The sequence below is a fragment of the Ischnura elegans genome, chromosome 5, assembly GCF_921293095.1.
Source record: "Ischnura elegans chromosome 5, ioIscEleg1.1, whole genome shotgun sequence".
Classification (NCBI taxonomy): Eukaryota; Metazoa; Arthropoda; class Insecta; order Odonata; family Coenagrionidae; genus Ischnura; species Ischnura elegans.
In genome coordinates, this window is record NC_060250.1 from 133,184,394 (window position 1) to 133,196,480 (window position 12,087).

At 39.1% G+C, this 12,087-nt stretch overlaps 1 protein-coding gene across 1 annotated transcript; it reads left to right on the forward strand.

Moving 5' to 3' along the window:
• The first annotated feature begins 359 nt into the window (after positions 1–359).
• On the forward strand, positions 360–860 carry LOC124159787 (histone-lysine N-methyltransferase SETMAR-like). The gene has a single exon (XM_046535705.1). The coding sequence runs from the start codon at positions 360–362 to the stop codon at positions 858–860; it is 501 nt and encodes a 166-aa protein (XP_046391661.1).
• The last annotated feature ends 11,227 nt before the right edge of the window (positions 861–12,087 follow it).

Below are 12,087 nucleotides of genomic sequence, written 5' to 3' on the forward strand. Positions count from 1 at the left end.
CGTTTATCAGTTTAAAGTTTTTTCTTTGTAAGTTTCGCAAAATATTGAATTAAGGGTCATCCAGAAAATAAGTTCCGTTTTGGTGTGTAGATCGCTAGAGGCACTTTTTGACAAATGTGGCTACATTGTACAAAAGAGGGGAATCTTCTGAATAGAATGAGAGGGAGATAGGCTCAGTAGCCTTGAAAACAGAGTCAAAGCAACTCGTTGAAATGGAGTCCTCGACGTCGCGTCCCGCCACCTCGGTGCCTGTTCCGTCTCGAGTTGTTGTGCGCGGAGTGATTCAATTTCTTCATGCCCGTGGTTTCAAATCGATTGAAATTCATTAACAGCTTCTTTCTGTGTATGGAGAGGGTGTAATGAGTGAATCAATGGTGAGGAGATGGGTTCGTGAATTTAAGGCGGGAAGACATTCACTTGAGGACGAAAGTGAAAGAGGCAGACCCTCAGTTGTCACGGACCAACTTGTGGCAAAAGTCGACAGTGCTGTACGCGGAGATCGCCGTTCCACTGTGGACGAATTTCATGAGTGTTTCCCTGAGATCTCACGATCCTTTATTCATGAGATCGTCTCGGATAAACTCGATTTTCGAAAAGTTTGCGCCCGATGGGTTCCGAAAGAGCTGACGCCCGAACACAAGTCACAACGAGTGGCTGCAGCTCGTGAATTTTTGGGCTGCTACAGAATGGAAGGGGATCCTTTTCTCAAGTCCATAGTCACTGGAGATGAAACCTGGGTATCGCACTATACCCCAGAGAACAAAAGACAATCCATGCAGAGGAAACACACCACCTCCCCAAGTGCGAAAAAATTCAAAGTTGTCAAGTCCACCAGGAAGATCATGGCCTCTGTTTTCTGAGACCAAAAACGGATACTTCTGATTGATTTCTTGCCTCAAGGAGAAACAATTAACGCCTCCCGGTATTGTGAGACTCTGAAGAAGCTTCGTCGGGCAATCCAAAACAAGAGAAGAGGAATGCTGACCTCTGGTGTGTGCCTTCTCCACGACAACGCAAGGCCTCACGTCGCTCGATCCACTACGGAACTTTTGGATCAGTTCGGTTGGGATGTTCTGACCCATTCACCTTACAGTCCCGACTTGGCCCCTTCAGACTTTCATCTGTTCACCAAAATGAAGGAGGGATTAGCCGGAGAACGTTTCACAAGTGACGAGGAAGTGAAAGAAGCAGTCACCAACTGGACCAAGGTGGTGGCGGGAAGCTTCTATGAGGAGGGAATTTCAAAGCTGATTTCTCCGTATACGAAGTGTATCGAGGTATTTGGAGATTATGTGGAAAAATAATGCATATTGTCAAAAACGTTTCCTGCAAGTTTGAATTTTTTTCAATAATAACTCGATTTAAAAAAGAAAAACGGAACTTATTTTCTGGATGACCCTCATATATAAATCCATTCAAACCATTTATTTTCGCAGTTTCACTTGTAAAAAATAAGTGCGTCCCCAAAATTCACTTATACCTCCCTAAACATATAATCTCATGTTATCTTGTTATACACAGATTACCGAGGAAATATATTTTTTTATAATTATCATGATGCATAAAACGACCTCAATTGTATGGAAATTCCTATATGAGGACGTAAGTCATTGAGATTTTAAGAGATGTGTATCAATGTATTTTCCACAGTAATCGCCATATGTAATCAGTCCGAAGATGGGTTCGTCACAGGTGTCCCGTCCCCTTTCCTGTCAGCTAATATGTTCCTACCTGCGTGTGTTTTTTGCATTACATTTGTAATAAACTAATGCATTTAAAATAATTCTGGGCGTTCCATTGCTCACTCGGTCGATCCATTTGATATTCATTATTTTTCCGTAACTCCACATTTCGAATGATTTCACCTTTAACTTATCTACTAGTTTCCAAGTAGGCTTCCGCGGAGATTATGATGAAATCTGCTGGTTTTTCCGGGTATTCTTCCGCGTTTATCCATTTGTAGGACTATATTTCGCCAACGTTCCAGTTGGCTTCCTCAGGTCCACTGAAGTGTTGATGCAGAAATTTGTTCATCTTAAATACACCCCGTTTGCCGCCTTTTTTCTCGAGGTGTGCCCTGATTGGTCAGGATCTTTGAAGACCCTTTTCCACGCGCTGGCGAGATTGTAGCCGTCTTCACGGTTGAAGTTCTTTGTCGTTTTGGCGATTTCAATTGCCTCCCTGATTATTCTCGGGTAGTAGCGGCCTTCTTTGTTCAGAAGAGAGGCGTTGTCAAAATCAATATTGTGTGTCGGTCCACTCCATTGGTGTTCCGCCACCGCTGACTGGGTGAAATGTCTATTTTTTACTGCCCTTCTGTGCTCTTGGACTCGGCATTTCAGTGCTCGTGATGTTTGGCCGATATAGGACTCACCGCAGCTGCATTTAATTTGATATACTCCTCCACAGATGTCATTAGGTTGGTGGTCTTTCGTGTTGACGAGGATATTCGACATCTTGGTGACGCATTTGAATCTGGTCATGATGTTGTGTTTCTGGAGAGCTCTCGCGATCTTTTCCGTGGTACCGGCGCACAGTGGTCCCAAATCGAAAAAAGCTGGCCAAAAGTCGTTTTTTCGAAAATTTTCAAGGAATTTTTGAACCTTACTTTCGGATTCTACAGGATATGGTCTACAAAATACACTACTAAGTTAGTATTTTTGTTCATCAGAGCGGCTGCAGTGATCCGTCAAACATGGAGCGTTCACCGTAAAAATCACAGTTGCGTGAAATCGGTCGATTTTGAGGAAGTTCAGCGTCATGCAGGACAACCTTTACGCGATATATTTGGCCAAAAACATTTTTAACTACAAATATAAACATTATTACATAGTGGGACATAAATTTTATTCGGATTTTACTATGTTTACTATTTTATATATATTTTGTAACTTTTAGTGTTTTTTACCCGACTTTTCAAATAAAATGTACAATATCGTTTAGAGAGGCACGTGAATGCACGGTATCTTTTGCACCAATACAAAGGGAAAAGTATATGCAACGCAGTAGTGAAGAAAATTTTTGCTACTAGTTGCTACTCCGACCTCAGCATTGATTTAACTATAATGATGCAATGCGCTGACGCGGGCGGCGGCCTGGCTGGCGCGTGGTAGGGCTCGTGGAAATCCAGTATTTATGGGTGTTATTCAACATTGTTGGATACTTTATTTCTACAAAAAATATTTACCCTATGAATAAACATCTCTTGTCATACGTAGAACGTTTTATCATTAATAGTTTCCACTTGACCTTACCTTTTATTTACGCGTGCCCATGCTCTCATAAAAATTGCTTAAGGACTCGAGCGGAAGGATATATTTATGGAACGAAAGTTCGCAGCTGTGTTTATAGTAATCCTCAAAAATATTAATGCATTCAAAACAAAAAAGAATCCCTCAAATGCTACTCCACCCTTTCCTTCCGTTAGACGGGTTAGTTTTCGCCCTCTCGCGGCACATTGTCCCTCTGTCGCCTCCTTAGCGGCCTCCTCAACCACATGCAGGGCAAACGACGGCCGAAAAGGCCTAGGCTATTGATTGCGCCCATCGGGAAAACACAACCACCGCTCTCTGTACACTTGTTATGAATTGCACTTTGGCCACCGGGGATGAACGGAGTAAGCCTTTTCACCTTTCAAATGTGATATTTCCAAGAAAATGGAGATAATAGCATCGCGAACCTCACACTGTGGAACCCCCAAATTACTTCTAGACATCGCTTGCCCGAAATTTTCTTGCCAAAACTCAGTTTTACTCAGATTTTGCCAAACGAAAGACGTGAAAGTTAGTTTCCTCAAGCGTGAAGATCGAGTCTTGAAAAAGTCGAGTATCCTCGAACTTTTTAAAGAAGACTTGTGGGGTTGAAGAAGAGTGCCCATAGTGTTTTAGTTCGATAACTCTGAAAATTTTCACGCGTCTTGAGATGCATGAAAAATTTCTTGAAAGTGGAAAAGGGTCCGTATCGTTTAAAAACCAATACTTATTGGATTGCTGGAGCAACAAGTTAGAGTTAGATGAGGACGTTAATTCAAAATTTATCCTAAAAAAATTGCGTAGAAGTGTTTTTTCTCTCAAATTATCTTCGCCGGTGGAAGGAAAGAAAAAGAAATGACAGGTTTTTTAGAAGAAAGTTCGCTGACTGCCTAAATGAGAAGTTGAAATTTCCTCCGCCTTTATTTAAACAATTTGAGAAGTCCAGTGAAAGGGCCTAGAGATGGAAAACGGAGGATCTTAGAGCTAGCACATCGCCAGTAGAGCATCCATGAGTTATCGAAGCAAAGGTGATGAGTTCGTGGCGAAAATAATAAATGAGGTGACAACAACCACTCTCTCAAGAGCGCGGCGAGTGTTATCAAAATGGAGAGCCAAGGATGTGAGGCAAAGTAAAATCTCCCACGAAGAAGCCCTTTCCATGATCGTTTCTGGTAATTTCACGAAACATCAGTACTTGCTCCTCCGACGGACATCTAAAGAAGCTGCCCTTCCTATTGTCCACTTGTCCGAGGAGGCAATGGGGGCGAGGAATAAGGACATAAGAAGATTCAGGGAGCACCATGCAAGGAAATTTTCCTGGATAGCAACGAATGAAGACCTGTTTAAAAGATTACTCCTAACTTCAGATGCAATGATATCAAGTATTTCTAAGGCTCAAAGAAGGAAATTACTTCAATTACCAGTCGAGGTAAAGAGTTTATTAATCCTGGAAGAATTGAGTGGAGGACGACTGTGATGAGGATTTGTCGGATAGTGATCATGAATTTATTTAAATTTTTTTCGTAACAATGACTGAGAAAGATAAGGAGAAATGTTAACTTACTTTTTTTGATAATTAAAAAAGCCCAAATTAATGGAAAATCTCATTTAATTTTTCGTACCAAATCATGTGCTCGTTAAATTGATGCCTCACTTCGTAACGAGCTTATTGCAAGCGTATCAATAAATTTGGCGTTTAACTTGAGTTATAGGAGTTATGAAATATTGTTTATAACATTTCAATGATTGTAATAATGCCTCCGTTGAAACTTGTGAAATACGGAACCCCGTTTAAAATTGCTTCCAAATCCATTGGCACGTTACAAGGAACTATAAAATTGTCTACTTAATTAGAATTAGATATTATAATTTTTAAACAATTAATGCAGTTCAATAATATTAATAATATACTTATAATATAAATTTCCAATTAATATTAACTTATTTTTCGTATCAAATACGATCAAACATATGAGAAAGTAGAAAATGTTCTCTTGGTTCATTCAAAATAAGTTGTTCAAAATTTGTCCAAAAATAAACAATGCAGTCATTTTATATGCATTTATGTATGTTTTAAATAACTAATTCAGTTTTATGATATGTATAATTTTAATTTACTATCACCAGTATAATCTCAAATTCCAATGTTAAAAAAATTAATTGTTTAAACAAAATGTGAAATAGCAATAAAATTATTGCAAATACATAAAAAATAGTTATAAATTCAGAATAAGCGGGTCAAAAACAATAAGAATAGACCTTTAGGTCAAATATATACATAATAACAACGGCGTAATTAATTTTGGCCAGCTTTTTTCGATTTGGGACCACTGTGCGGCGACGTAAGGTAGGATAGCGTGTGCCCTCGCCTTTTCTGTAGTAGGGCTCTCTTCATTGGTCCTTTTTGGGGCCATCCGCGACTGCTTACGTTCCATTTTGTGGAAAATCTTCGAGATGTTTTCTCGCCGGAAGCCGTTCATCTGGAAAGTTTCCATTAAATGCCGTTTTTCTTTTTCGATGGAGGCAGCGTCTGAGATGGAGCATGCTCGGTGGAATAATGTTTTAATTACTCCGAATTTCTGTTGTGGGTGGTGATGGGAGTCTGCATGGAGATATCGGTCCGTGTGGGTATTTTTACGAAAAACGGAGTGTCCCAAAGTCCCATCTCCTTTCTTCTCGACCAGTACGTCTAGAAAAGGTAGGCGATTGTCCGTATCCATCTCCATGGTAAATGTTATGGCAGCATTTTGTACGTTCAGGTGGTGCAAGAACTTCTGGAGTTCATCTTTTCCGTGGGGCCATATCACAAATGTGTCATCCACATACCTCACAAAGAGTTTTGGCTTTTTGTTGAAGGACTGCAGGGCTTTCCGTTCAAAATCTTCCATGAAAAGATTGGCAATTACCGGGGAGAGTGGGGACCCCATTGCAGCACCATTTGTTTGCCTGTCTTCAAAGATCCTGACCAATCAGGGCACACCTCGAGAAAAAAGGCGGCAAACGGGGTGTATTTAAGATGAACAAATTTCTGCATCAACACTTCAGTGGACCTGAGGAAGCCAACTGGAACGTTGGCGAAATATAGTCCTACAAATGGATAAACGCGGAAGAATACCCGGAAAAACCGGCAGAATTTATCTACTAGTGTCAAAACACATGCCCACATGCATGCTATACAGACACATGCTCAACATGCAGCAACTGATCCATTGGTTCCTTGCTTCCATGCTTCCTATTTTGGCCGCAAATGAATCCTTCTTAACGCAGAGTACCCGCTTCGAAAACGCTATTCAACAATTTCTTTCTTTATTCGTTCATTGCTGGTGAATTGGCTTCGGAGGTTGAAAAACTAATAAACCTTTTCCATCTGTAGTTTTCCAAGTTGAATTTTTGTCCTGGTATCCTCTTTTTGTTACCATTATTGCTTTTCCTTTTTATTAATTTTTGTTTGATATTTGACCATTTTCCCTTCCATATTTATTTACATAACTTCCTCAAATCCCTCTCTGTCTCTTACTAAAATACGACTGTTATGTCGTCCGCAAATCGCAATATACTTACTAATGATTTATCGATTTTGTCTCTTTAAGCCTTCTCATTAATCTTATTGATGTCGTTCTCGATGTAAACACCAAATTGAGGGGAAAAATGTGCTCTCAATGTCAATTGTACATTATTTTAATGAGCAAAATATCAAGCCTCTTGACGAATGCAAACCTATCCCCACTTGAATTATTATCAATACTTAGGTGATAATGTGCTTACGGAAATAATGTTTTATTGAATAAAAGAACAGTCTAAAACATTTTTCTTCGAGCCAAGAAACATGCGTAAATATTTGATTTCGATTTTCTGGATCATTGCGAGCAAAAAGTCGTCTTTTTGTGCTAATTGCGTGACAACCCCGTAATACTTCATAATTTACATTTAATTACGCCCATTATCACGCTTATCTCTCACAAATTGTGATTTAACAGCAATTAAGTGTGTATGATGCGTGAAAGAGATTCGTATTCGAAGCATATACTGATTTTTATACCACAGACAACACCTTCTCTTCTAAGTTCACTCGTTCTATAAGGCGGGTGGTGGAATCCGGCTTAACGTTGCTATTGTCCATCACGTCCTTTTTATTTCTTTGCTTATGAACTAGAGTCGTATTCTCGGATTTTTCGTAAGAATGGGGAATATAATGGACCTCGATTCGTTGGAACATATGGATGTATTATTATCTCGACCGGTTGGAAACTGAAGATAGAAACTTTTATACAGTTTAGTCGTCTTAAAGCGCCAGACCTATCTTCGTCTTATCCCTAGACTTGCCGTAAAGCTTTGAAGTGGGGCATGTTTTTGACACCACTGGAGATATGAATTCATTATTCCAAATTGTAATAAAGGAACAGCTCCTTCGATTCGATATTTAACTGAAATTTTATCGATCGAGCTGCTTCATATAAATTTCTCCACCTAAATTCCAAATTGAAAATGATTTGTTGATTAACTCAACCCCTACAGGCCTGACCAAAACCGAGTTATCTTTTCATTTCAGACCCCATCTCATCAACCTCTTATGGAAATGTTTTTCTGAAACAATGATATTAACTTTCTCTCATTGTCAATATGGATGCCATGGCTTCGAGTGGCCTATGCCACGATCGCGGAATTCACTCGTACACCGAATATCGGTGCAGCATAGCGGTCTGGCGAAGTGCACGAACATTTTGCCAAAGGGAAAAATCATCATGACTATACCACAATCTTAAGATTAATTTGATAACTTGATATTGATATACTTATATATACAATAATATTGATATACTTATCCGTTAGGCGAAGTATCACTCTTGTTCTATTTTTTCTGCCCGACATTAAAATACAGCTCGATTCTTGCATTATGTCCTATTCGTCGCTCTTGAAGTAGGGCTTAAAGTGTAATTTTTGGGTGTTTTGATGGTGGCCCATTTGTCTAGTAAAAACTTAATTGATCGCGGGAAGTCGAATTACGATATTTATCTATCCGTTCAGCAAAGTATCTCTCTTATGGTATCGTTTTGCCCCACATGAAATTATAGTCCTGCTCTTGCACTGTCCTCTGCGTAACTCTTGATAGATGTCTCAGTTCCATGTTTCAGGATATCTAAGCCGCTGAACCACCAGTGGCCTACAACTATCTAACTTCGTCCAAAAGCTGTATAGCGATATCTCTTTCGCCCGTAGTAATTTTTTAACGGTTGCCGCCCCATTTCTTTGATGTTTATGTGTGCGATTCGTTACCCACCATTAGTGTATTCATAATATACGAATTATTTGGTTTTAGAAATAACGGTTTAGACGAATGGCAAGGGTCAATTTTATCCTCATTTGAAAAAGGCCAGATCCGCGCCCTTGCGATGCCACTCCACGTGACGTCACAGGGACCTAGTTTCTATACGAGGAGTTTTACACCGTCTGAGATTACCAATGCATGAATGAGGCATAGGGCTCAGGGAAACATTTCTTAATAATCACCTATTAAAACTGCCTAAGGTCGGAAAGTTTCCTTCGTTTGGTAGGGTATTAATAGTCCTTATTTAAGCCAAGCGCTACCTGCTAACAGGATACTTTGCTCCATGCTAGCAACCTGGATCGCAGCGGCTCACATACCCTAGCCCCAAGGTTACCTCACATGGCGGCAGAGGGAACCAGAATGACCTCATATGGGCTTTTCCCAGCATTCATACTTAGCAGTCGAGTTTTCGCAAAAAATGCTTGAAAATTTTCACTTTTCATATAATCGCAAAAAATAGATAACGTCATTTAAAAATCCAAAGCGTGAAATATATACTCCAGCAGTGATAATCTTTCCATTTAGGAAATATGGAAATTAAAGGAGACCACCCTTTTCTTGATGTGCTGCATTAGCTTCACTCTTGGCCTTCCTCAAGGGATTTTATAATCATTTCTTTCCTCCATTACGTGTCTTATTTTTTTTAGATTTATCACTCTATTCATTCCTGTCATGAATTAGAATGCTAATCATCACCATCATGATTCAACAATCCTAATATTAGTTTGGCACTTCGTCTTTTCTAACTTAGTTATTACATCTTCATTTCGGTTTCATCCACTCTTAACCTGGAATTTCATAAATTCTACTTGAAATATGTCACGAGCTGTACACCGCTAGAATATTTATCGGAGTAATCTCCGGAAAACAAGGATTATTTCCACTTTTTAACTTTTAAATGAAGAGGACTATCGTCAGATCAGCCGGTGGCTAATAACTTCGCGTTAAGATTTCATTTATTTCAAAATAAATTCGTAAACAATTTACGCACTGGGTGAGAAAATCAGCTCGAATGAAGAAAAAATCGTGAGTGAACCTTATATCTGTGCAACGATATTTTAATAATTGCATTGTTGATTCACAATTTATTATTTACGCCTGATGTATTATTTTTGGCACTATTTAATAATGATTATCGTATAAAATTGTTATTTTGTGCTGTTTTTTCATTCTTCTCATTAATTCTTTTGGAAAGGATAGAAAAATAACGCATGGTATCAGTTGATTATTTACGATGTATTAGAAATTCTCGCAATCGTAGAAGAAACCACATTTTCCCTGAGAAATCTTTTACAGCTATTGTAACAAAACTTTTATAATTAGTGTTTTCATTCCAGGCGTCATAAAAGGCTTTGGAAATTGAATGATTGAATTGACTCATGGAATGAAAAAATATGTTATGGGAAGATAAAGGCATCCTCCATTTTTCCGGCTTGATCCATTGTTTGATAAATTACATAAGTCGATTTGGTTCATTCAAATAACGAGAAACCAAGCTACTAGCATGAAATGGCAATAACTATTTGGCGTATAACTTTAAGGAATTCATTAATTTAAATAGTGATTTATTTAATTTTAAATGGATAATAAAGTTAAAAATTGCAATAAAATTCTTATTTTTATTTATTTCAGGGTGAATTAAGAGGAGTATTTATCAGGAGTGAAAAGAAAGTGCAATTATTTAAAGCAATAGTAATGCTGACGCAAAGGAGGATTCACAATATATATCTAGTATCTAATAATAAGGAAGGCGTGTTTGTGGAAGTTGGATCTCCCATCAAAATCTGTGTTTGCAGTGATTTGCAGGACGCTGCGCATCGCTGAGGGTTTTTTTTTCATTTAATTCAGTTATTTCTGCATGCCGTGATTAATGAATTTCCCTCCACAGAGTCAACCGAAGAAAAGCTCATGAGCATGGTATTTACTTGGGTATGAATGTAACATAAGGTCTCTCTTAGATTAGTGTTTCAAGAGAATAGACGTGATCACATGAAATAGGAGTTGTGGTGATGGTAAAGGTGTTATAGACTCATGAATATTTGGGTCTTGGTATGAGATCTCTAGTGAACGTTCACATAAATAATTGTTGGTATAATACAATTGGTATCAAGAGAATAATGAAAAATTCCAAAAGTCGATAAAAAAAACCAATGGTACCAACAGGTATGGCGACAAAATGGCCAAAATATATAAAAATTAGGCAGGCATAGGGAAATAGAAAATGCATACATAAAGGTACCACATAATGTGTGCATTACGATTTGTTTTATTTCGCAATTTTATTTGTATAATTGTATATTCCAATATTGTTTTTTTGTGTGTATGTGCACTAACCACCCTATTACAGGATGATATATAAGAATAAAAACAATAAGAGCTCGAAGAAAGAAGAAAAAAGCTATATGCGTGCGAACTTCTCGATTTTTCCGACGCGTGGCGTATTTGAGCAAAAACTGCGTTTTAATTGTAAAAAAGACGAAATAATGCGTGTGATTCCTGCGACCTCCAAATTAAGGAGAAGAAGACAGAAGACTCATGGACAAGAGAACAACGCGAGGAATTTGGGCCCGTGCATTAGATATAGTTTGTTTTTGTTGAACCAAGGTTTGGCAAGCGCTGTCAACCACTGCAGTACACGGGGATTGATCTGTGTCACTGGGATGGAAATGTTGTAATTTCCTCCTTGAGTCGTAGTGACCCCTGTGTATTGTAATGGAGCGTATGCTATTCCTTGGGGGAAGGGTCATTTATTTTCCTTGTATGTACTCTCTCAACAGGCTCAAGGCATCGGAACTTCACGTGAAGAGGACCCCAGCTTCACAACTAGGTTAGCTTTTGGGCCCATAGGGCCGTGATCATTGCGGCGAGTAAGGCTAGGTTTTTTAGGCGCGTTAATTATAGTTTTTTGTATCGAACCAAGGTTTTGCATGGGCTGTAAACCATTGCAGCACATGGGGATTAAACTGTGTCACTGGGATGGAAATATTGTAATTTCCTCCTTGTGTCATGGTGACCCCCCGTGTATTGTAATAGGGTGTATACGATTCCTTGGGGGAAGGGTTATTTATTATCCTTGTATGTACTCTCTCCCCAGGCTCAAGACATCGGAACTTCACGTGAAGAGGACCCCAGCTTCACAACTAGGTTAGCTTTTGGGCCCTTAGGGCCGTGGTCATTGCGGCGAGTAAGGCTAGGTTTTTAGGCGCGTTAGTTATAGTTTTTTGTGTCGAACCAAGGTTTTGTATGCGCTGTAAACCATTGCTTAATCGGAATGAAACTGTGTCACTTGGATGGAAAAGTGGTCATTTCCAGCCTGTGCCATGGTGACCCCCCGTGTATTGTAATGGGGCGTGTGCGATTTCTTGGGGGAAGGGTCATTTATTTTTCTTGCATGTGCTAACCCGTTCTTTCCCTAGGCTCAAGACATCAACGTGGCCGAAGAAATGAAGACATCTTAACATCAGGACCATCAAATGATATCTACAAAGAAACGTGTCAGCTAAGAAATTC

What these genes read in the sequence shown, in the direction of transcription:
- LOC124159787 (XM_046535705.1), top strand. Translation starts at nt 360, where the DNA reads ATGAGTGAATCAATGGTGAGGAGATGGGTTCGTGAATTTAAGGCGGGA.